The sequence below is a fragment of the Amphiura filiformis genome, chromosome 14 (assembly GCF_039555335.1).
Source record: "Amphiura filiformis chromosome 14, Afil_fr2py, whole genome shotgun sequence".
NCBI classification, from domain to species: domain Eukaryota; kingdom Metazoa; phylum Echinodermata; class Ophiuroidea; order Amphilepidida; family Amphiuridae; genus Amphiura; species Amphiura filiformis.
This window is the reverse complement of record NC_092641.1, coordinates 52,508,936-52,536,043: the sequence shown is the minus strand read 5'-3', so window position 1 is coordinate 52,536,043 and position 27,108 is coordinate 52,508,936. Positions and strand designations below refer to the sequence as shown.

Genomic DNA, 27,108 nt, shown 5'->3' with positions numbered 1-27,108 from the left:
TAGGGTATGAACGTTTGGACAGTATTTATTGTGGGACATTAGAGCACATCAGACATATCGAATTGCATTCTGAATACGAAGAATGTCCTTCGGATATCAAATAATTTTGATTTTTTGAAATTCGCAATGTAATACACATTTTATGGCAAATGATTAAAATTGATATTTTTGATATTGCAATATCAGATATTTATTTAGTAGGGTTGGCCACGGTCAAAAATTTTTTCTTGTTGAGGTGAAAGGACTTTGGTGGGAGGTTACAAAAATGCATTTCGAAAATTCAGCTGAAGTCCGTTGCCATGGCAACGGCCCGATTTGTGTTTTTTACAATTTTCGCCTATTTTGGAGCTAAAAAAGTGAAAATTGCCCTTAAAAGGGCGACTCGTTGCCTTAATATACAAGTTGGTATTTAAAAATAAATTGTATCATAAAAAAGCCTTATCCTTGTTCTATCTACAAACGAAGTTGTGTTTGGAGATTCTTTTTTTAATATCGATTTCGGACCTGGCAACACTGCAAGTTTTTCAAATTTGAAAAATGACATTTTTTACTGATTTTGTCGGTACGAAAAATTAACTTTTGCGCTCACCTAGGATTTTGTCGTTATGGTTATTGGTAGAACATACCTTGCCCCCAACATATCTAATAAGAACAGCTTGGGGAAATTTATTTCTCTAAGGAAGGTGTTGCCAGAAAAACATTTTTTTTTATTGGGTTCTGTACTGTACTCCAACTTTTTTGGTGTTTTTTACCATATTTTCCAGTAATTTTTATCATCTAGTGGTGTGTAGCTGTTTTTTATCATCTTATAATAGTGTACCTTCTTGTCATCTGTGAAACCTGGATTTCTGGGATAAGTTCCAAGACTCAACTGAATCAAGGTATCAAAATTCTGCAACCTTGAACATTTTTAAGCTTACATGACTGCTGAATTCTGTTCTTCATTGAACTAAGATTACCTCCAAACTTTTTAAAGCTGCAGCTGGTCTGCAAACTCAACATTAGCTTATTAAAATGACTTCTAAAGCTACTCCTCCAAGTTTGTACTTTTTGCTATTTCTTGGTTTATTTACAATCTGCCATCGTATACAGACACGTGTAACATCTGAGCTACAAGTACTTCATTCTGATAGCCTGAATTACAATGGTAGACTAATTCCATTCTTCGACACAACATTCAACCCAATCAAGAACCCATATTTTTCTACGTTTGATGCACACATACCAACAATATCTGAAGCTTATACCAGTTCATTCAGTTGTGCATTGAATCCTCATCAGGGTAGAGGACTGAAGGTTATAGTTCTACACCGTTTCTTGGCTACCCAAGGGTCATCTCCCCTGTTCATTATAGTTGGCTGGTGATATCAATTTGAACCCGGGACCTACCCATTTCTCAGATTTGAACTTGAGCTTTGATAGTCAGACGAGTGATGACGGACTTTCCTCCGATGAATTTTCATTTAATTTACCTGTCGATGGATCTCAACGTGGGACTGGGATTGACATTTTATATTTAAATGCACGTAGTATTAAAACCATAAGAAAAAAGAAACATATAAATAAAATCAGGGATTATTGTGCAATTCAATCAAAAAAACTCTATGACATTATATGTACCACGGAAACATGGCTGAACAGCAATGTTAATGATGCTGAACTGATTCGGACTATATTTTGTACCGTAAAGACAGATCTAATCACTGGAAGACCAGAGGTGGTGGTCTCTTATGTGCAATACAAAATAATATTATGTCACTACATAGACCAGATCTTGAACCTGATAATGATGAAATCATGGTGTTGGAAATAAGACCTATACCAAGTGTAAAAAAATGGTCATTGTATTATGTTACAGAGAGCCAGATGGTTGTGTGGATACATTTGTTCAAAATCTGGTTCTACCTTCAAGTAAGGACTCACGAAATAATGTAGTAGAAAATCATATATATAGTCCGTGGCAGAAACAATTAGATATAGGCAGAAATTGTTACTAATCCATCACTTAAAAGTGTTACAATAAACCCCAAAAAGATAACTATATAACGGGTCTCACTCTAACATCTTTAGTAGAGGATGAAACACTCTAATATCTTTATATAGGTTGGTAGTATTACTATATTATACTATTACATTTTTCCCTGTTCCACTGTTCCACTTGGGACACTCTCACTCTAATATCTTTATATAGGTTGGTACTGGTATTATGGTATTACTATATTATACTATTAGATTTTCCCTGTTCCACTGTTCCACTTGGGGCACTTCTCACTCTAATATCTTTATATAGGTTGGTACTGGTATTACTATATTATACTATTACATTTTTCCCTGTTCCACTGTTCCACTTGGGGCAGTTCTCACTCTAATATCTTTATATAGGTTGGTACTGGTATTACTATATTATACTATTACATTTTTCCCTGTTCCACTGTTCCACTTGGGCCACTTCTCACTCTAATATCTTTATATAGGTTGGTACTGGTATTACTATATTATACTATTACATTTTTCCCTGTTCCACTGTTCCACTTGGGACATTCTCACTCTAATATCTTTATATAGGTTGGTACTGGTATTACTATATTATACTATTACATTTTTCCCTGTTCCACTGTTCCACTTGGGCCACTTCTCACTCTAATATCTTTATATAGGTTGGTACTGGTATTACTATATTATACTATTACATTTTTCCCTGTTCCACTGTTCCACTTTGGACACTCTCACTCTAATATCTTTATATAGGTTGGTACTGGTATTATGGTATTACTATATTATACTATTAGATTTTTCCCTGTTCCACTGTTCCACTTGGGGCACTTCTCACTCTATTATCTTTATATACGTTGGTACTGGTATTACTATATTATACTATTACATTTTTCCCTGTTCCACTGTTCCACTTGGAACACTCTCACTCTAATATCTTTATATAGGTTGGTACTGGTATTATGGTATTACTATATTATACTATTAGATTTTTCCCTGTTCCACTGTTCCACTTGGGGCACTTCTCACTCTAATATCTTTATATAGGTTGGTACTGGTATTACTATATTATACTATTACATTTTTCCCTGTTCCACTGTTCCACTTGGGGCACTTCTCACTCTAATATCTTTATATAGGTTGGTACTGGTATTACTATATTATACTATTACATTTTTCCCTGTTCCACTGTTCCACTTGGGCCACTTCTCACTCTAATATCTTTATATAGGTTGGTACTGGTATTACTATATTATACTATTACATTTTTCCCTGTTCCACTGTTCCACTTGGGACACTCTCACTCTAATATCTTTATATAGGTTGGTACTGGTATTATGGTATTACTATATTATACTATTAGATTTTTCTCTGTTCCACTGTTCCACTTGGGGCACTTCTCACTCTATTATCTTTATATACGTTGGCACTGGTATTACTATATTATACTATTACATTTTTCCCTGTTCCACTGTTCCACTTGGGGCACTTCTCACTCTAATATCTTTATATAGGTTGGTACTGGTATTACTATATTATACTATTACATTTTCCCTGTTCCACTGTTCCACTTGGGGCAGTTCTCATTCTAATATCTTTATATACGTTGGTACTGGTATTACTATATTATACTATTACATTTTTCCCTGTTCCACTGTTCCACTTGGGCCACTTCTCACTATAATATCTTTATATAGGTTGGTACTGGTATTACTATATTATACTATTACATTTTTCCCTGTTCCACTGTTCCACTTGGGACACTCTCGCTCTAATATCTTTATATAGGTTGGTACTGGTATTATGGTATTACTATATTATACTATTAGATTTTTCCCTGTTCCACTGTTCCACTTGGGGCACTTCTCACTCTATTATCTTTATATACGTTGGTACTGGTATTACTATATTATACTATTACATTTTTCCCTGTTCCACTGTTCCACTTGGGACACTCTCACTCTAATATCTTTATATAGGTTGGTACTGGTATTATGGTATTACTATAGTATACTATTAGATTTTTCACTGTTCCACTGTTCCACTTGGGGCACTTCTCACTCTAATATCTTTATATAGGTTGGTACTGGTATTACTATATTATACTATTACATTTTTCCCTGTTCCACTGTTCCACTTGGGGCACTTCTCACTCTAATATCTTTATATAGGTTGGTACTGGTATTACTATATTATACTATTACATTTTTCCCTGTTCCACTGTTCCACTTGGGCCACTTCTCACTCTAATATCTTTATATAGGTTGGTACTGGTATTACTATATTATACTATTACATTTTTCCCTGTTCCACTGTTCCACTTGGGACACTCTCACTCTAATATCTTTATATAGGTTGGTACTGGTATTACTATATTATACTATTAGATTTTTCCCTGTTCCACTGTTCCACTTGGGCCACTTCTCACTCTAATATCTTTATATAGGTTGGTACTGGTATTACTATATTATACTATTACATTTTTCCCTGTTCCACTGTTCCACTTGGGACACTCTCACTCTAATATCTTTATATAGGTTGGTACTGGTATTATGGTATTACTATATTATACTATTAGATTTTTCCCTGTTCCACTGTTCCACTTGGGGCACTTCTCACTCTATTATCTTTATATACGTTGGTACTGGTATTACTATATTATACTATTACATTTTTCCCTGTTCCACTGTTCCACTTTGGGCACTTCTCACTCTAATATCTTTATATAGGTTGGTACTGGTATTACTATATTATACTATTACATTTTCCCTGTTCCACTGTTCCACTTGGGCCACTTCTCACTCTAATATCTTTATATAGGTTGGTAGTATTACTATATTATACTATTACATTTTTCCCTGTTCCACTGTTCCACTTGGGACACTCTCACTCTAATATCTTTATATAGGTTGGTACTGGTATTATGGTATTACTATAGTATACTATTAGATTTTTCACTGTTCCACTGTTCCACTTGGGGCACTTCTCACTCTAATATCTTTATATAGGTTGGTACTGGTATTACTATATTATACTATTACATTTTTCCCTGTTCCACTGTTCCACTTGGGGCACTTCTCACTCTAATATCTTTATATAGGTTGGTACTGGTATTACTATATTATACTATTACATTTTTCCCTGTTCCACTGTTCCACTTGGGCCACTTCTCACTCTAATATCTTTATATAGGTTGGTACTGGTATTACTATATTATACTATTACATTTTTCCCTGTTCCACTGTTCCACTTGGGACACTCTCACTCTAATATCTTTATATAGGTTGGTACTGGTATTACTATATTATACTATTAGATTTTTCCCTGTTCCACTGTTCCACTTGGGCCACTTCTCACTCTAATATCTTTATATAGGTTGGTACTGGTATTACTATATTATACTATTACATTTTTCCCTGTTCCACTGTTCCACTTGGGACACTCTCACTCTAATATCTTTATATAGGTTGGTACTGGTATTATGGTATTACTATATTATACTATTAGATTTTTCCCTGTTCCACTGTTCCACTTGGGGCACTTCTCACTCTATTATCTTTATATACGTTGGTACTGGTATTACTATATTATACTATTACATTTTTCCCTGTTCCACTGTTCCACTTTGGGCACTTCTCACTCTAATATCTTTATATAGGTTGGTACTGGTATTACTATATTATACTATTACATTTTCCCTGTTCCACTGTTCCACTTGGGCCACTTCTCACTCTAATATCTTTATATAGGTTGGTAGTATTACTATATTATACTATTACATTTTTCCCTGTTCCACTGTTCCACTTGGGACACTCTCACTCTAATATCTTTATATAGGTTGGTACTGGTATTATGGTATTACTATATTATACTATTAGATTTTTCCCTGTTCCACTGTTCCACTTGGGGCACTTCTCACTCTAATATCTTTATATAGGTTGGTACTGGTATTACTATATTATACTATTACATTTTTCCCTGTTCCACTGTTCCACTTGGGGCACTTCTCACTCTAATATCTTTATATAGGTTGGTACTGGTATTACTATATTATACTATTACATTTTTCCCTGTTCCACTGTTCCACTTGGGCCACTTCTCACTCTAATATCTTTATATAGGTTGGTACTGGTATTACTATATTATACTATTACATTTTTCCCTGTTCCACTGTTCCACTTGGGACACTCTCACTCTAATATCTTTATATAGGTTGGTACTGGTATTACTATATTATACTATTACATTTTTCCCTGTTCCACTGTTCCACTTGGGCCACTTCTCACTCTAATATCTTTATATAGGTTGGTACTGGTATTACTATATTATACTATTACATTTTTCCCTGTTCCACTGTTCCACTTGGGACACCCTCACTCTAATATCTTTATATAGGTTGGTACTGGTATTATGGTATTACTATATTATACTATTAGATTTTTCCCTGTTCCACTGTTCCACTTGGGGCACTTCTCACTCTATTATCTTTATATACGTTGGTACTGGTATTACTATATTATACTATTACATTTTTCCCTGTTCCACTGTTCCACTTGGGACACTCTCAGTCTAATATCTTTATATAGGTTGGTACTGGTATTATGGTATTACTATATTATACTATTAGATTTTTCCCTGTTCCACTGTTCCACTTGGGGCACTTCTCACTCTAATATCTTTATATAGGTTGGTACTGGTATTACTATATTATACTATTACATTTTTCCCTGTTCCACTGTTCCACTTGGGGCACTTCTCACTCTAATATCTTTATATAGGTTGGTACTGGTATTACTATATTATACTATTACATTTTTCCCTGTTCCACTGTTCCACTTGGGCCACTTCTCACTCTAATATCTTTATATAGGTTGGTACTGGTATTACTATATTATACTATTACATTTTTCCCTGTTCCACTGTTCCACTTGGGACACTCTCACTCTAATATCTTTATATAGGTTGGTACTGGTATTATGGTATTACTATATTATACTATTAGATTTTTCACTGTTCCACTGTTCCACTTGGGGCACTTCTCACTCTAATATCTTTATATAGGTTGGTACTGGTATTACTATATTATACTATTACATTTTTCCCTGTTCCACTGTTCCACTTGGGGCACTTCTCACTCTAATATCTTTATATAGGTTGGTACTGGTATTACTATATTATACTATTACATTTTTCCCTGTTCCACTGTTCCACTTGGGCCACTTCTCACTCTAATATCTTTAAATAGGTTGGTACTGGTATTACTATATTATACTATTACATTTTTCCCTGTTCCACTGTTCCACTTGGGACACTCTCACTCTAATATCTTTTATATAGGTTGGTACTGGTATTACTATATTATACTATTACATTTTTCCCTGTTCCACTGTTCCACTTGGGCCACTTCTCACTCTAATATCTTTATATAGGTTGGTACTGGTATTACTATATTATACTATTACATTTTTCCCTGTTCCACTGTTCCACTTGGGACACTCTCACTCTAATATCTTTATATAGGTTGGTACTGGTATTATGGTATTACTATATTATACTATTAGATTTTTCCCTGTTCCACTGTTCCACTTGGGGCACTTCTCACTCTATTATCTTTATATACGTTGGTACTGGTATTATGGTATTACTATATTATACTATTACATTTTTCCCTGTTCCACTGTTCCACTTTGGGCACTTCTCACTCTAATATCTTTATATAGGTTGGTACTGGTATTACTATATTATACTATTACATTTTCCCTGTTCCACTGTTCCACTTGGGCCACTTCTCACTCTAAGGTTGGTAGTATTACTATATTATACTATTACATTTTTCCCTGTTCCACTGTTCCACTTGGGACACTCTCACTCTAATATCTTTATATAGGTTGGTACTGGTATTATGGTATTACTATATTATACTATTAGATTTTTCCCTGTTCCACTGTTCCACTTGGGGCACTTCTCACTCTAATATCTTTATATAGGTTGGTACTGGTATTACTATATTATACTATTACATTTTTCCCTGTTCCACTGTTCCACTTGGGGCACTTCTCACTATAATATCTTTATATATAGGTTGGTACTGGTATTACTATATTATACTATTACATTTTTTCCCTGTTCCACTGTTCCACTTGGGCCACTTCTCACTCTAATATCTTTATATAGGTTGGTACTGGTATTACTATATTATACTATTACATTTTTCCCTGTTCCACTGTTCCACTTGGGACACTCTCACTCTAATATCTTTATATAGGTTGGTACTGGTATTACTATATTATACTATTACATTTTTCCCTGTTCCATTCTTCCACTTGGGCCACTTCTCACTCTAATATCTTTATATAGGTTGGTACTGGTATTACTATATTATACTATTACATTTTTCCCTGTTCACTGTTCCACATTTAGGACACCCTCACTCTAATATCTTTATATAGGTTGGTACTGGTATTATGGTATTACTATATTATACTATTAGATTTTTCCCTTCCACTGTTCCACTGTTCCACTGTTCCACTATTCACTTCTCACTCTATTATCTTCCCTACGTTGGTACTGTTTTTTTTTTTTATATATTCCCACATTTTTTCACCTTTTTCCACTTTTCATTGGGATTATTATACTACATTTCCCTGTTCCACTGAACAAAAATGTAATAGTATAATATAGTAATACCAGTACCATTTTTTTTTAATGAAACGGCGACCGCCGAGATCTACATTGTTCACCGGAACGGCGCAATATCGATTTGTGTTTTGTTGTGATACCATATTATACTATTACCAACCTATATAAAGATATTAGAGTGAGAGTGTCCCAAGTGGAACAGTGGAACTGGAAAAAATGTAATAGTATAATATAGTAATACCAGTACCAACCTATATAAAGATATTAGAGTGAGAAGTGGCCCAAGTGGAACAGTGGAACAGGGACAAATGTAATAGTATAATATAGTAATACCAGTACCAACCTATATAAAGATATTAGAGTGAGAAGTGGCCCAAGTGGAACAGTGGAACAGGGAAAAATGTAATAGTATAATATAGTAATACCAGTACCAACCTATATAAAGATATTAGAGTGAGAAGTGCCCCAAGTGGAACAGTGGAACAGGGAAAAATCTAGTAGTATAATATAGTAATACCATAATACCAGTACCAACCTATATAAAGATATTAGAGTGAGAGTGTCCCAAGTGGAACAGTGGAACAGGGAAAAATGTAATAGTGTAATATAGTAATACCAGTACCAACCTATATAAAGATATTAGAGTGAGAAGTGGCCCAAGTGGAACAGTGGAACAGGGAAAATGTAATAGTATAATATAGTAATACCAGTACCAACCTATATAAAGATATTAGAGTGAGAAGTGGCCCAAGTGGAACAGTGGAACAGGGGAAAATGTAATAGTATAATATAGTAATACCAGTACCAACCTATATAAAGATATTAGAGTGAGAAGTGGCCCAAGTGGAACAGGGAAAATGTAATAGTATAATATAGTAATACCAGTACCAACCTATATAAAGATATTAGAGGGAGAAGTGCCCCAAGTGGAACAGTGGAACAGGGAAAATGTAATAGTATAATATAGTAATACCAGTACCAACCTATATAAAGATATTAGAGTGAGAAGTGCCCCAAGTGGAACAGTGGAACAGGGAAAATTTAATAGTATAATATAGTAATACCATAATACCAGTACCAACCTATATAAAGATATTAGAGTGAGAGTGTCCCAAGTGGAACAGTGGAACAGGGAAAATGTAATAGTATAATATAGTAATACCAGTACCAACCTATATAAAGATATTAGAGTGAGAAGTGCCCCAAGTGGAACAGTGGAACAGGGAAAATCTAATAGTATAATATAGTAATACCATAATACCAGTACCAACCTATATAAAGATATTAGAGGAGAGTGTCCCAAGTGGAACAGTGGAACAGGGAAAATGTAATAGTATAATATAGTAATACCAGTACCAACCTATATAAAGATATTAGAGTGAGAAGTGGCCCAAGTGGAACAGTGGAACAGGGAAAAATGTAATAGTATAATATAGTAATACCAGTACCAACCTATATAAAGATATTAGAGTGAGAAGTGCCCCAAGTGGAACAGTGGAACAGGGAAAAATGTAATAGTATAATATAGTAATACCAGTACCAACCTATATAAAGATATTAGAGTGAGAAGTGCCCCAAGTGGAACAGTGGAACAGGGAAAAATGTAATAGTATAATATAGTAATACCATAATACCAGTACCAACCTATATAAAGATATTAGAGGAGAGTGTCCCAAGTGGAACAGTGGAACAGGGAAAATGTAATAGTATAATATAGTAATACCAGTACCAACATATATAAAGATATTAGAGTGAGAAGTGCCCCAAGTGGAACAGTGAACAGGGAAAATCTAATAGTATAATATAGTAATACCATAATACCAGTACCAACCTATATAAATATATTAGAGTGAGAGTGAAAAATTCAATAGCGGGTGGAACAGTGGAACAGGGAAAATGTAATAGTATAATATAGTAATACCAGTACCAACCTATATAAAGATATTAGAGTGAGAAGTGGCCCAAGTGGAACAGTGGAACAGGGAAAATCTAATAGTATAATATAGTAATACCATAATACCAGTACCAACCTATATAAAGATATTAGAGTGAGAGTGTCCCAAGTGGAACAGTGGAACAGGGAAAAATGTAATAGTATAATATAGTAATACCAGTACCAACCTATATAAAGATATTAGAGTGAGAAGTGCCCCAAGTGGAACAGTGGAACAGGGAAAATGTAATAGTATAATATAGTAATACCAGTACCAACCTATATAAAGATATTAGAGTGAGAAGTACCCCAAGTGGAACAGTGGAACAGGGAAAAATGTAATAGTATAATATAGTAATACCAGTACCAACCTATATAAAGATATTAGAGTGAGAAGTGCCCCAAGTGGAACAGTGGAACAGGGAAAAATCTAATAGTATAATATAGTAATACCATAATACCAGTACCAACCTATATAAAGATATTAGAGTGAGAGTGTCCCAAGTGGAACAGTGGAACAGGGAAAAATGTAATAGTATAATATAGTAATACCAGTACCAACCTATATAAAGATATTAGAGTGAGAAGTGGCCCAAGTGGAACAGTGGAACAGGGAAAATGTAATAGTATAATATAGTAATACCAGTACCAACCTATATAAAGATATTAGAGTGAGAAGTGGCCCAAGTGGAACAGTGGAACAGGGAAAAATGTAATAGTATAATATAGTAATACCAGTACCAACCTATATAAAGATATTAGAGTGAGAAGTGCCCCAAGTGGAACAGTGGAACAGGGAAAAATGTAATAGTATAATATAGTAATACCAGTACCAACCTATATAAAGATATTAGAGTGAGAAGTGGCCCAAGTGGAACAGTGGAACAGGGAAAAATGTAATAGTATAATATAGTAATACCAGTACCAACCTATATAAAGATATTAGAGTGAGAAGTGCCCCAAGTGGAACAGTGGAACAGGGAAAATGTAATAGTATAATATAGTAATACCAGTACCAACCTATATAAAGATATTAGAGTGAGAAGTGCCCCAAGTGGAACAGTGGAAACAGGGAAAATGTAATAGTATAATATAGTAATACCAGTACCAACCTATATAAAGATATTAGAGTGAGAAGTGGCCCAAGTGGAACAGTGGAACAGGGAAAAATGTAATAGTATAATATAGTAATACCAGTACAAACCTATATAAAGATATTAGAGTGAGAAGTGCCCCAAGTGGAACAGTGGAACAGGGAAAAATGTAATAGTATAATATAGTAATACCAGTACCAACCTATATAAAGATATTAGAGTGAGAAGTGCCCCAAGTGGAACAGTGGAACAGGGAAAAATGTAATAGTATAATATAGTAATACCAGTACCAACCTATATAAAGATATTAGAGTGAGAAGTGCCCCAAGTGGAACAGTGGAACAGGGAAAAATCTAATAGTATAATATAGTAATACCATAATACCAGTACCAACCTATATAAAGATATTAGAGTGAGAGTGTCCCAAGTGGAACAGTGGAACAGGGAACAATGTAATAGTATAATATAGTAATACCAGTACCAACCTATATAAAGATATTAGAGTGAGAAGTGGCCCAAGTGGAACAGTGGAACAGGGAAAAATGTAATAGTATAATATAGTAATACCAGTACCAACCTATATAAAGATATTAGAGTGAGAAGTGGCCCAAGTGGAACAGTGGAACAGGGAAAATGTAATAATATAATATAGTAATACCAGTACCAACCTATATAAAGATATTAGAGTGAGAAGTGCCCCAAGTGGAAGAGTGGAACAGGGAAAAATCTAATAGTATAATATAGTAATACCATAATACCAGTACCAACCTATATAAAGATATTAGAGTGAGAGTGTCCCAAGTGGAACAGTGGAACAGGGAACAATGTAATAGTATAATATAGTAATACCAGTACCAACCTATATAAAGATATTAGAGTGAGAAGTGCCCCAAGTGGAACAGTGGAACAGGGAAAAATCTAATAGTATAATATAGTAATACCATAATACCAGTACCAACCTATATAAAGATATTAGAGTGAGAGTGTCCCAAGTGGAACAGTGGAACAGGGAAAAATGTAATAGTATAATATAGTAATACCAGTACCAACCTATATAAAGATATTAGAGTGAGAAGTGGCCCAAGTGGAACAGTGGAACAGGGAAAAATCTAATAGTATAATATAGTAATACCAGTACCAACCTATATAAAGATATTAGAGTGAGAAGTGCCCCAAGTGGAACAGTGGAACAGGGAAAAATCTAATAGTATAATATAGTAATACCATAATACCAGTACCAACCTATATAAAGATATTAGAGTGAGAGTGTCCCAAGTGGAACAGTGGAACAGGGAACAATGTAATAGTATAATATAGTAATACCAGTACCAACCTATATAAAGATATTAGAGTGAGAAGTGGCCCAAGTGGAACAGTGGAACAGGGAAAATGTAATAGTATAATATAGTAATACCAGTACCAACCTATATAAAGATATTAGAGTGAGAAGTGGCCCAAGTGGAACAGTGGAACAGGGAAAATGTAATAGTATAATATAGTAATACCAGTACCAACCTATATAAAGATATTAGAGTGAGAAGTGGCCCAAGTGGAACAGTGGAACAGGGAAAAATGTAATAGTATAATATAGTAATACCAGTACCAACCTATATAAAGATATTAGAGTGAGAAGTGCCCCAAGTGGAACAGTGGAACAGGGAAAATCTAATAGTATAATATAGTAATACCATAATACCAGTACCAACCTATATAAAGATATTAGAGTGAGAGTGTCCCAAGTGGAACAGTGGAACAGGGAAAATGTAATAGTATAATATAGTAATACCAGTACCAACCTATATAAAGATATTAGAGTGAGAAGTGGCCCAAGTGGAACAGTGGAACAGGGAAAATGTAATAGTATAATATAGTAATACCAGTACCAACCTATATAAAGATATTAGAGTGAGAAGTGGCCCAAGTGGAACAGTGGAACAGGGAAAAATGTAATAGTATAATATAGTAATACCAGTACCAACCTATATAAAGATATTAGAGTGAGAAGTGCCCCAAGTGGAACAGTGGAACAGGGAAAAATGTAATAGTATAATATAGTAATACCAGTACCAACCTATATAAAGATATTAGAGTGAGAAGTGCCCCAAGTGGAACAGTGGAACAGGGAAAAATCTAATAGTATAATATAGTAATACCATAATACCAGTACCAACCTATAAAAAGATATTAGAGTGAGAGTGTCCCAAGTGGAACAGTGGAACAGGGAAAAATGTAATAGTATAATATAGTAATACCAGTACCAACCTATATAAAGATATTAGAGTGAGAAGTGGCCCAAGTGGAACAGTGGAACAGGGAAAAATGTAATAGTATAATATAGTAATACCAGTACCAACCTATATAAAGATATTAGAGTGAGAAGTGCCCCAAGTGGAACAGTGAACAGGGAAAAATCTAATAGTATAATATAGTAATACCATAATACCAGTACCAACCTATATAAAGATATTAGAGTGAGAGTGTCCCAAGTGGAACAGTGGAACAGGGAAAATGTAATAGTATAATATAGTAATACCAGTACCAACCTATATAAAGATATTAGAGTGAGAAGTGCCCCAGGTGGAACAGTGGAACAGGGAAAAATGTAATAGTATAATATAGTAATACCAGTACCAACATATATAAAGATATTAGAGTGAGAAGTGCCCCAAGTGGAACAGTGGAACAGGAAAAATGTAATAGTATAATATAATAATACCATAATACCAGTACCAACGTATATAAAGATATTAGAATGAGAACTGCCCCAAGTGGAACAGTGGAACAGGGAAAATGTAATAGTATAATATAGTAATACCATAATACCAGTACCAACGTATATAAAGATATTAGAATGAGAACTGCCCCAAGTGGAACAGTGGAACAGGGAAAATGTAATAGTATAATATAGTAATACCATAATACCAGTACCAACCTATATAAAGATATTAGAGTGAGAACTGCCCCAAGTGGAACAGTGGAACAGGGAAAAATGTAATAGTATAATATAGTAATACCATAATACCAGTACCAACGTATATAAAGATATTAGAATGAGAACTGCCCCAAGTGGAACAGTGGAACAGGGAAATATCTAATAGTATAATACTAGTACCATAGTAGAACCATACTAGTACCGTACCGTAGTTGAACCATATTAGTACCGTACTAGTATCATATTATGTAATATAATATAATATAATATTAGTAATATCATACTAATAAACATGTTATATACATATTATTATAAATTTGGTGAGTGCTTACATGTAGGTAACACCCAAAATCTGCAGCTTGTTTTGTCCAAAGTTGCCTCTGAATTTGATCAGTTCCATGTTATTGGTGACTTCAACTTGCCCAAGATCGATGGCTGCAGAAATATGAAAATTCTTTTTTACTGACCCAGCTTAATTTTATTCCATCCCGTGATGCATGTAAAAATATTCTGGATCTTGTACTAACTACATCTCCTGATAGGTTATCAACTGTGGTTCTCTCAAGTGAAACGTTTCCTACTGATCACAAACTTTTAGAATTTCGTATTTTAACCAAAGTTGAAAGACTTAAAAAAATTTGTCGTGAAGTGTATAATTTCAAGAAAGCAAATTTTAATAATGTTGGACATGAGATGGATAATGCTGACTTATTTGATTGTGTTTACAGTGCTGGCACTGTTGATACTGCTTGGTCAAATTTTAAAACAATTTTTACAAATGTTCTTGACAAACATATTCCTAAAATCAAAATCAAGGATAGCACTACTCCAGACTGGATTGATTCTGAAGTTCGTCATTTACAGAAAAGTAAGTTCACAGCCTGGAAGCGAGCACAGAAATCAAATTCTGAGCATCACTGGTCAAAGTTTCGGAAACTTCGTAATCGCCTGAAAAATCTGATTGCTGTTAAATATGACCAGTTCATTGATGATTTTGGGTCTACGCTTTTGGAAAATCCAAAACGTTTTTGGTCATTTTTTAGATCTAAAACCAGATCAAAATCCTTGCCCCAGGTCATCAGTGATACCAATGGTGTAACCGCTTCCACTGCTAAAGAAAAGGCTACTCTCTTTAACAGTTATTTCTTTTCTATATTTACCAAACCAAAGAATGATCTGAACTTCCCAAATATTCCCATCTTTGAACATGAATCATTGGGTAATTTTGAACTTCAAAATGATGATGTACTTGATATTCTGAAAAATTTGAATGTTTCAAAAGCATCAGGCCCGGACGGTATATCACCACGTGTCCTAAAGGAATGTGCATATCAAATTGTATCTCCCTTATGCCATATTTTTAACTTGTCTCTGAGTGAAGGTAAATTACCTCAGGAATGGCTTGAAGCCAATGTAATACCAGTTTATAAAAAGGCCGACAAACAACAGGTTGGAAATTACAGGCCAGTATCTTTACTTTGTATATGTGGGAAGATCATGGAGAGAGCAATTGTCAATTTGGTTTTTCCTCATATAAAGGAGAGGCTCTATCATCTTCAACATGGCTTTATAAAAGGGCGTTCCACTGTCACTCAGCTGCTTGAAGTTTTTCATGAAGTCAGTGCAGCCTTGGACAACGCTGGGCATTAAATGCTCTAGTCAATTGGAGTAATACCTGGGAACTTAATTTTCACCCTTCCAAATGCCAGGTCATTTCCTTGACAAGATGTAGGAAACCCGTCCTTTATGATTACAATATGAATGGCACAACTCTCAGTAAAATTGATACCATCAAAGATTTGGGTGTCGACATATCAACTAAACTTGTCTGGGATACCCATATTAATAGAGTTGTCAAAAAATGCAATCGTAAAATGGGCATGATCATGCGTACAGTAGGGTTCAATGCCCCAGTAAAAGTTACTAGAACTCTTTATAGTTCCCTGATCAGGAGTGATCTTGAGTATGGTAGCTGTCTTTGGAGCGGTACATCCAAACATAACATCCAAATGTTGGAAGGAGTTCAAAGACGAGCTACCAAATTCATTTTACATTATCCTGATCAGGATTATAAAGAGAGGCTTACCAATTTGGACTTACTTCCCCTTACTCTCAGAAGAGAAAAAAGTGATCTCTTGTTTTTTTACAGATGTAGGGAGGGTCACTATGATATTAATGTCAACAATTATGTTAAATTCAGCCAAGGGAATGGGAAGGACCATCCCACCACTAGATTATCTTCCGATCCATTTAAACTCAAAATTCAACGTTGCAAAACCGAAGCGCACATGACTTTTTATTTTAATCGCATTGTGCAGCTTTGGAATCAGCTGCCTTTGTCTTTCTTCCTTCAAATCCGGGGTGGTTGAATTTTTGAATTCTCATTTTACTCAAAATTTTTGTTCTTTGAAAACATGCTCTTGGAGCTCTTACTGCAGATGCTCGAATTGCAGGCTTATTTAATTTGGGATGGGGCTGTGATGGGGTTTTTTTTTTCCCCAATAATTTATTTCAGAAATCGAAAGGTGGGATGGTCCTAGAGGTGATTTTGCACCTGTTTGTCCCATTCTTTTCGCTGGCATTTTATTCTTTACTTTGTCTTGATTATTAGTATGTGCAATATTTATATAATATATTTATCTTTGTAATTGTATATGAGCCAGTGATGAAGCATAATAAATAAATAAATAAATAAATAAATAAATAAATATACATTTTGTAAAAATTCAAAATTCTCATAAAAAGAAAATTTGCTGCATTTTGCCCTAGATTTAGCACATGTGATGTAATGAGTTGTATGTAGAGTCATTTTGTCATCATGGTCAACGATTCTGAATGTTTGGAAACAATAAATGAAGTTAAATTTTAATGCGGTGTTGCCAGATGCCCAGAATTATGAGAGCTACATTACGCAAAATAGGTCAAGTTTTCATGTATGAATCTAGTCAATCCAGTTAAATCACGGTCTTTTATTATAAATCATTTTATCATAATTTTCACCTGTTCTGAATGTTTGGAAACAAATAAGTTCATCATACAGTGTTGCCAGATGCCAAAAAGTAGAAAAGATAGGTAAAATTCTGGTTAACCCTGGGCACCATATTTTCATAAAAAGAATTTTGTTTTCTAATTTGCCCCGAATTTATTACATGTGATGTAATGAATTGTATGTAGAGTCACATTATCATCATGGACAACTATTCTCTATGTTTTGAAACTTTAAATTTAATGCAGTGTTGCCAGATACCTAAACTATAAAAAATATGACAAGTTTTTATGTATGATAAACAATTTCTTTGATGATGCATCTAAAATACAATTAAATCATAATAAATTTCGATATGACCCCTTTAACTATGTTAACCTATCTGTTTGTCAGTTGTGAATGTTTAACATAGTGTTGCCGGATGCCAAATACTACCAGACATAGGAGGATTTGGTAAAAAATACACCATGCATGCCATACACTCTCAGAGCTTTTTAAATCTTGTACTTTACTTAACCACTTTAACATTGACATAAACTTTCCAGTAAACATGTTTACAAACAAAATTATAATTTCATTACTTTAATATAAGTCCTCAGTATCGCCAAGTTTCATTTTCATTTCAGATATTGCTGAAAAGTTGGAAAAGGAATTGGCCAATCATAACTTATCAATACACATACACCCTTTACCAGTGTTCCATTATCATGATTATATGACCAGGTATTGATCAAAAAGTGTTCCCAGAACATAATTTTGAGTTTAACAAGACATTCTTGATGTACAGGGTGTATCAAAATGGTTGGTACCGGGATATGTGACATTTTCAAAAATATATCAACAAAAAAAATTGCTAAAACAAATAGAAAGGGGAATATGTTAACTTATTGTTCCAATAATCTGAAGATAATAGGTTGATGCATCTGGGAGCTACAGTCATTTAAGCGAAGATCGACTTAAGCATTGTTTTACTTGTAACACAGCACAAAATGAAGAGGTTCACTGCTTGAACTATTTATTGCATACATGCTCTCAATCATTATCTCACTTCAGTCTACATAACATGAAATTGATGTACACGTACTTTTAGAAATATAGTTCCCGAAGTCTCTGCCTTACGACTCTGACAGTGTGAGGTGAAGCCTCGTGATCTTAAATGAGCTTAACACCTGGGATAGATCCATTCTGTAACTGCCCGCATCAAATTTTGAAACGTTTTAAAATCATGTTTGCATGCTCTTGGAAACTGTCTTCTAAATCTTCTCTGCACTTCTCCATAGCTTTGTGTCAACCAGTAATTCTTCACTATGAAAACACGCTTTGTTGAATACTGTGGAGCCATTCCAATAACCTTTACCAGGTCTAACCTAACAGACACTGTCTACAATCCATCACCATTCTGCCACACTATCTACTTGTAATCTCAATGCATCTTATAGTACAATTTAATTTAACAATTTAACACCCTACAAAGTGTTAATACACAAATTTCTTTAAGGCGTGGGGTATACTTGAAGTACATGTATCTGAAGAGGGAAGCAACGAATTACCCCCCAATCACAGCAGCAGGTAGTGACTGGGCCGCCGAGTGTGAATATGTATTTATTTTGGAAGGTTCGTGTTTGTTCTAAATTTTGGGGTGTTTTTACAAAATTTAACATTTTTGGTGATATTTCAAAAAAGCGACATGCCAAAGACAAATCTTTGGGCACATACTTTGTTATTATTAATGCAGTTCGTTTCCGCATACCTTTGTTACCATTCGCTTTGGTGATTTACTAATATTATATATTTTGTGACTGCAATTTGGCATTTTTAATACGTTTTAAGTTTTCCAAGAAATTAAGAAAAATATCTGGTCATGGTCGTTTCAGAATTTCATTCTGATCTTCGGATCATTCTGATCAACAGAATGCAAATTGGCTCACGATCGATGTCGTATTGCTCTATGTGGGTCCCTTGATGATAAAATTACTTTGAATTCCTTGTAACAACATACAAATTTTCGTCTGGAAACAGGGTTTCAGTTTTATTATGGCACAGCTGTTACAGTAGTCTTCGGCGCCGTATCAAATCTCCAAACAAATAGTTTAAGGGGTCATATCATAATTTATTATAATTTAATTGTATTTTAGATGCATCATCAAAGAAATTGTTTATCATACATAAAAACCTGTCCTATTTTTCATAGTTTAGGCATCTGGCAACACTGCAAGTTACAGTTTCGAAACATAGATAATAGTTGTTCATGGTGATAATGTGACTCAACATACAATTAATTACATCACATGTACTAAATTCGGGGCAAATTGGAAAAAATATGAAAATAGGGTGCGCACGGTAAACCAAAACTGGTATTGAAAACACAGGGTAAACTAGAATTGTACCTTTTCTACTTTTTGGCATCTGGCAACACTGTATGATGAAATTTTTTGTTTCCAAACATTCAAAACAGGTGAAAATTATGATAAAATGATTTATAATAATAGACTGTGATTTGACTGGATTGACTAGATTCATACATGAAAACTTGACCTATTTGGGCTATTTTGCGTAATGTAGCTTTCATAATTTTGGGCATCTGGCAACACCGCATTAAAATTAAACTTCATTTATCGTTTCCAAACATTCAGAATCGTTGACCATGATGATAAAGTGACTCTATGATACAACTCATTACATCACATGTGCTAAATCTAGGGCACATTGCAGCAAATGTTCCTTTTATGAGAATTTTGAATTTTTACAAAATGTATGTTTTTCTGGCAACACCTTCCTTAGAGAAATAAATTTCCCCAAGCTGTTCTTATTAGATATGTTGGGGGCAAGGTATGTTCTACCAATAACCATAACGACAAAATCCTAGGTGAGCGCAAAAGTTAATTTTTCGTATCGCCAAAATCAGTAAAAAATGGCATTTTTCAAATTTGAAAAACTTGCAGTGTTGCCAGGCCCGAAATCGGTATTTAGAAAACAATTCTCTAAACACAACTTCGTTTGTAGATAGAACAAGGATAAGGCTTTTTTATGATATAATTTATTTTTAAATACCAACTTGTATATTAAGGCAACAAGGCGTCCTTTTAAAGGCAATTTTCACTTTTTAGCTCCAAAATAGGCGAAAATGGTAAAAAACACAAATCGGGCCGTTGCTATGGCAACGGACTTCAGCTGAATTTTTGAAATGCATTTTTGTAACCTCCAACCAAAGTCCTTTCACCTCAGCTAGAAAAAAATTTTTGACCGTGGCCAACCCTACTAAGTAAATATCTGATATTGCACTTAACAGTACTCGAAGTAAACTTTATAAATGTGATGATTTATACTTAAAGTGTATGTAGGTGGGATGAAAAGCCGACGATCAATTGAAAATTTTGACCTTTCGTATGGAAGATATGGATTTTTTCCCCCAAAACACCAAAAAAATAGGTCTTTTTGGGAAAAAAATCCATATCTTTAATATGAAAGGTCAAAATTTTCAACTGATCGTCGGCTTTTCCTCCCAGCTACATACACTTTAAGAATACATCATTAGATTTATCAAATTTACTTCGAGGACTGTTATTTATCAAAAATGTAAAAAATATAAAATGTTAATAATTTGTCATAAAATTTGTATTATATCGTGAATTTCAAAAAATGAAAATTATTTGATATCAGAAAGACATTCTTCGTATTCAGAATGCAATTCGATATGTCTGATGTGCGCTCATGTCCCACAAGAAATACTATCGAAAAATATTCCTGTACAAATGAATGCCGACCCAAATTTCGGAAATTTCAGGAACAATTTTTGTTTGTATTTCCTCAAATTGCAAATTATTTAATGATTTTGGTGATTTTTTGGGTCATTAAAAAAAAGGCCGACCGACCCTACTTGAAAGGTCTGTCCGCCCGTAGAATAGGGTTTCTTTTTTTCGTCGCCTTAGAGATAAATCTATATCTTGGGGAATGCGAGGGCGATCTTTGCATTGGCGGAATACACCGTAATGTACATTACGCTGAAGATAGCAAAAGCTAAATGTGACATTTGTTTGTCACTATCCGTGCCGTGTATTTAAGGTTATTAATTATTTTAAACTGTTGTGATTTGGTAGTTCACAGCATCTTACGAATGGTAGTGAGCTTTGGCAAAAATTACATTGCTCAATTCATGGCGAGTGTGTAGAAGAATTAAAATATCACAGATATACTTTTATAGGTGCTGCGGTTCTTCAGTTACGTTGTAAAGAGGGCTGAAACAACATCACTTTTGTAAAATGTACATAACTCAGTAACAACAATAAATTAAGCAAGTTTACAAAGTATACGATTTGTAGAATGAACTTTTGCAAAACATCAATGTGTTATTTTTCAATAATATATTGATCTACATAATGAAAATCGATTTTTAGGTTGCTTCGACCAACAATACCTCGTCTACCCTTAAAGTGGTAGAATTATCTATTGTAAAGTGTGCCCTGACCGCTGAGTAATTTAATTTAATTTAATTATTTATCTTTATTTACAATATACAGCTACTTTCATGAGACATAAGAAACCCCCTTTGCAAGAGTTGGTGTGTAATGATATTTGGGAAACCCCATTGTAAGCACTGTAAACAAGGTCAGGACTAGTGTTATGGATTGGGTATTCCCCTAAAAAGTGAAGTGAATATCACATCATGTTAGGAAAAATCTCAGAAAGTGATGGGAAAGGTTAATGTTTATAATTGAATACCTGAGTGGAAGAAGGGCCCAACTCCAATTTTTTACGAAAATGAGTTAGACCCAGCATTTTATTGCCAGCAGACTGTTTTTCCTTGTGTGTGAAAGATGAGCCAAAATCCACTCTCGAAATAGTCTTCCACTTACACTTAATCATGGTTTTCATGGAAGAAAGGCCCAACTCCATGGAGTTGGGCCCTTCTTCCGCAAATATTGGGTTAAAGAGGAATTTTGTTCATCCACGAATTCTGCTTTTCACTACAATAAACTTTCTTGCTAACATACTACATGCTTCTATTCAAGTTGTGCAATTAATGGACAATTACCAAATTTCTGTAGCTATTTATAACACATCTGCTTACGGAATTGGCACTTGCAGTATATTAGTGGAAGAAGGGCCCAACTCCAGCTCGTATTAAGACCTGTACCATTACCATTGAAACATCATATATAATTTTGAATGTATGTAATATTGTATGTTTATGTATTAAAGGTCCCGTGGAGATGAAAACATTCTGTCTATAAAACTTTTCCAAATATTAAGTTTTTTCTTAATATCTCGAAAACAGTTTTGATGGAGTTGGGCCCTTCTTGGGAATTATTCTTGGGAATTATTCTTGGGAATTTCCTAATGACATCATATATTGTGAAAGTAGAAATGGGCTATTGATATAATGGGATTTTTCTGTGCTTGGTATATAAGAAAATATCAAAACAATTCTTCAAGTAGTAGTGTTGTTGTGGGCAATTAATAATGTGCTTACACTCTCCATGCCTTCAAAGTGCGTACCCCTCCAGGAAAGGAACTTATATTATGTTCTTCTGTCGACTTGCTGAAGTCTGGTTAATGAAACAACACATCTGTCAATATTCAGTAGAAACTACAGGGGGATCCAAGGTTTTCCTGAAGAAATTGTGTGAACGGTGAAAATAACACCACTTTGAAGATAGTCAACTGTGCAAGAATGTTATGCAAAGGATATAAAAGTCTTCAGTGGACTTAGCTGAACAGTGATCTTCGCAGGACAAGTGAAGCAGGATATACGTCAAGAACATTGAGAAATAAAACTTTATAATTAACAACAAGAAGAAGGCTACCGGATACGTAACATACTAAAGAGTGTATTTAATTAATTCTGACTGATTGTTTGTGTTTATGTTGATTCACAAAATTATTGTTAAATCATACTTTACTTTTGATTAAAAAGTTCAGATATTGTTAACTTAATCAAACAGTGTATTATTGTTATGCATTCGTGTGAATTTGGGTAAAGGTGATTTTGGCCTTGAGCATTTAAGGCTTGTTACACTGTCTCAAAGTTAAGATTAGTTTTACCCCGGCAGTTTTACTTATTAGCCAAGACTTTCTAAAGGGCGCCAGATCAGTGAGATTACATGATTCATATACGGCAAAACAAATCATCTCAGAGAGCTAACTTCTTTTAAAAAAAAGGTTGCTTTTTCACAATTACTGACCCAAGTCGACTACATTTTTACAAATAATAAGATGTTTATATTTTCTAAGATATTAAACGTGTTCAAATCAGACATTCGAATTAAAGCAGAAGAACATCGAGTGTCAAGTTTTCAAACTTTAAACATGTTAAAGCTCTTTTTCTCGAATAGACCCGAGATCAAATCGTGCTTTTTATTTGATAATATCATGGTGATCATAAAAATGACCTGCATGTACTTCTCAGAAATGGATCTCCTGACAATACATTTCTACACCAATCATATTTTCACAAAATGTCTATTATTTTGCAAATATGGTTAAGTTTGGTTAATTTCCCAATTTTTTCTAGAATTTAGAATTATAGTTAATTACTTAAATTTGAAAGGCCCGGCTAGTGAACTCTAGAATTTTATGCGATTCCATTTGACCATGCATTTTCAATAATTCAATTTAATTATACGTGTGGCTCCCAGTATAGCTGGACTTTACTTGATCAAGTTTTGAACTCGATTTCCTTTAAGGTTTCACTCATTCTTGGAGAAAACATTTGTATTGATTTATTTTTTTTCGGACAGAGATAGTGATATCAGTAAAGGTTTCACCTAAATAAAGACCAATTTCTCGACTTATGTTTAAATTCGTTCAGTTTGATTAATTTAGAATATGATGAAAATCAAATTTTGATGGGAATGTTTTACCAAATGTGCCCAAATTAATAGTAGCTACATCAACAATAATTATTTACCATCAATTCCTTGCAGTGCTTCTTCAATAGACTGAGGACACACGTACACATTATTCAACGTTACGATTTAGGAACAGGCAACGAAGAAAAAAAGGGCGCGAGAGAAAAAAAAAAAGTTCCTCATTTAAAAAGATTTTAAATTCACATGGCTTTAATTTGACACCAAAAACACATAAATAGCTTGCTAATACTGACTATAATAATAAATATCAACACCCTCTATTCGGCCATGAACCAGCAATTAAAGATTTGGCTGATGTCTAGCAAAAGCGTCTGAAACAAAGTTGAACTAAGTGCACAAGCTGTAGGTACCAGAACTGCCTTATGGAAAGAGAGTCTTACCAATCTTCCACAAACAACATTCATGCCGTGCCAAAGAAAAAACTAAATCTTCCCTTTGGTGCTGACTCAAACTGAGCTGAATGGAAAAGCATCAACACGCTGAGAACTGATACTGGCCGATGTTAAGTAACTCTCAAAACGTAGAGTTATCTGTGTATGTGGAACTGAACACAAACAATGGAGTACATATTGCGATGTCCTCTATTGGAACAAGGATGGAAAACTGAGGATCTTGTAGAGAATAATGATATTCAAATTTCAAAGATTTATTTTTAAATCCTTGTGTTTTAGAGTGTAACCAAAAAACACGCATTTTTTGTGTTACAATATACCAACAACAACAGCAACAAAATTGCCAAAAATCACTTTTGTGTGTGATATTTTCAAAAATTGTTGTGTTTACACAAACTCTGTATTTATATTTACTTTTATCATGTTTATATATCTTGCGGGAATATTTAAGAAGTTATGGCACTTTTACTATAATTATGCATGTCTGTGAGTGCACAGCTGTCTTAAAAATGATAAAATCAGGTTTCCTTTCGTCATATTTTGATTTGTATATGTGAAATCCTATGGGCAAATTAGGTCGATTCGTCTGGCACTGGTGGTATTTTAATAAATGGTTTGACGAAAGAATCGGAAGAAGCAGAAAACGCGGTAACACCGCCTGCTATAACAACAACATTAACAAAAACTGTATTGAGCTGCACTAACAACAACAACAATTTCTTACCATCAATCACATCCAGTGCTTCTGCTAGACTTGGGCGATATTTTGGGTTTGCATTCCAACAACGCCATATGAGATCTCCTAATGCTTCAGGGAAATCTGGTGGAATGATCGGCTTCAGGTTTTCTCCACCTACACGAAATACCACTTGCAGAGGATCCATTCCGTCAAACGGAAGCTTTCCTGTACCTATCTCCAGCACCAGCATTCCATATGCGTAGATGTCAGTCCTGAAGGAGAAGTGCTGATCTGTATGGATTTCAGGTGCCATGTAACGCCATGTGCCTTTCGCGGTTGAAGTTGTCTCTGAGTCGGTCATTTCTCTTGCTAGCCCAAAGTCAGACAGTTTTAAGACACTGTCTTCAAAGAGAAGGGCATTGGAGGCCTTCACGTCTCTATGCAGGACCCGTTTTTGGTGCAGATATTGTAGCCCTAGGGCGGACTCTCGGGCCCATTTCTTCAACAATTTGACGGAGGTTTCAGATCCTTGGTGTTGCGTAAGATAGTCGCGGACTGTACCATTTGGCGCGTATTCAAGTAACAAGATCTTTGTGCCCATGTGACCATCCAAGACGCCGTAAAACTTGACAATGTTTGGATGATCAAGATCTTTCATTAGCAAAGCTTCTTCTTTGAGTTCTTCTTCAGAAACGCTTTTTGCTGCTGCTACTTTTACATTCAAGAACGGCTTTTTAAATGTTACCTTATACACAATGCCAAAACTGCCCCTTCCAAGCTTTTCATGAAAATTTAGATCTGAAAATGTCATTCCCGATGTTGCAGGCGAAGAACGTGACGCTTCGTCTTCAACCTATCGAGAAGAATGAAACAATGTGAATTTTCTATGTTAAACGTGTATATGATACAAATGGCGCACAAACAATACTTAAATGTGCACGGGATAACGGAAGGGATGCCAGCTCTTGCAAACGCTAAATGATCAGCATATTTCAACCATTATGTTTTCAGAATAATAAGGCCCGCTATTTCTATTTAAAATAAAGTTCGCTATCTCTAATTTCATATAATAATAATTATATTATAAGCCCGCTATTTTTAATTTTGAATAAGGTTTTCTATCTCTAATTTTATGTAATACAATTCAAATTAGTGATAGCGAACCTTATATATAGCGAACCTTAAGGTTACTGCCTCTTTTGAGGTTTTGAGCAAAAAAATGGGATGAATTTGCGACATTAAGTATCAAATTTGGCCCAGAAATAATCATCGGAAAAATAAAAGTTATACCTCATCTTAAAGGTAAATGCTTATATATTATTATTTTCCCATTGTTATTTTTATAGCCTTAATCAGATTTTCACTGGAAGCCTATGACTTGGGTCCCCGCTATCACCACTCGCTATTTTATTTTAGGCCCGTTGATATCATACCATACTTCACACCGATTTCTCTACCAAATTGTAGGCATATGTCAAACATTCCATAATTACATTCTTGCTATCAAACTTTGGTATATGAACCTCCGAAATATAATTTACAAGTTCTAGAAAACGTAACTTTTCAGTGCTCCACATTTGGCCATAAGCTTA

The 27,108-nt window shown here is 34.5% G+C and overlaps 1 protein-coding gene across 1 annotated transcript in view; it reads right to left on the bottom strand.

Annotated features, from left to right (window-relative positions):
• LOC140169074 (uncharacterized) overlaps nt 1–26,367 on the bottom strand; it is a 30,101-nt gene extending 3,734 nt beyond the window's left edge. Inside the window, exon 1 of the mRNA XM_072192350.1 lies at nt 25,562–26,367. Within this exon, the coding sequence (XP_072048451.1) occupies nt 25,562–26,327 (766 nt within the window). The 5' untranslated portion in view covers nt 26,328–26,367. The remainder of the gene's footprint in view (nt 1–25,561) is intronic.
• Between the last annotated feature and the right edge of the window lie 741 nt (nt 26,368–27,108).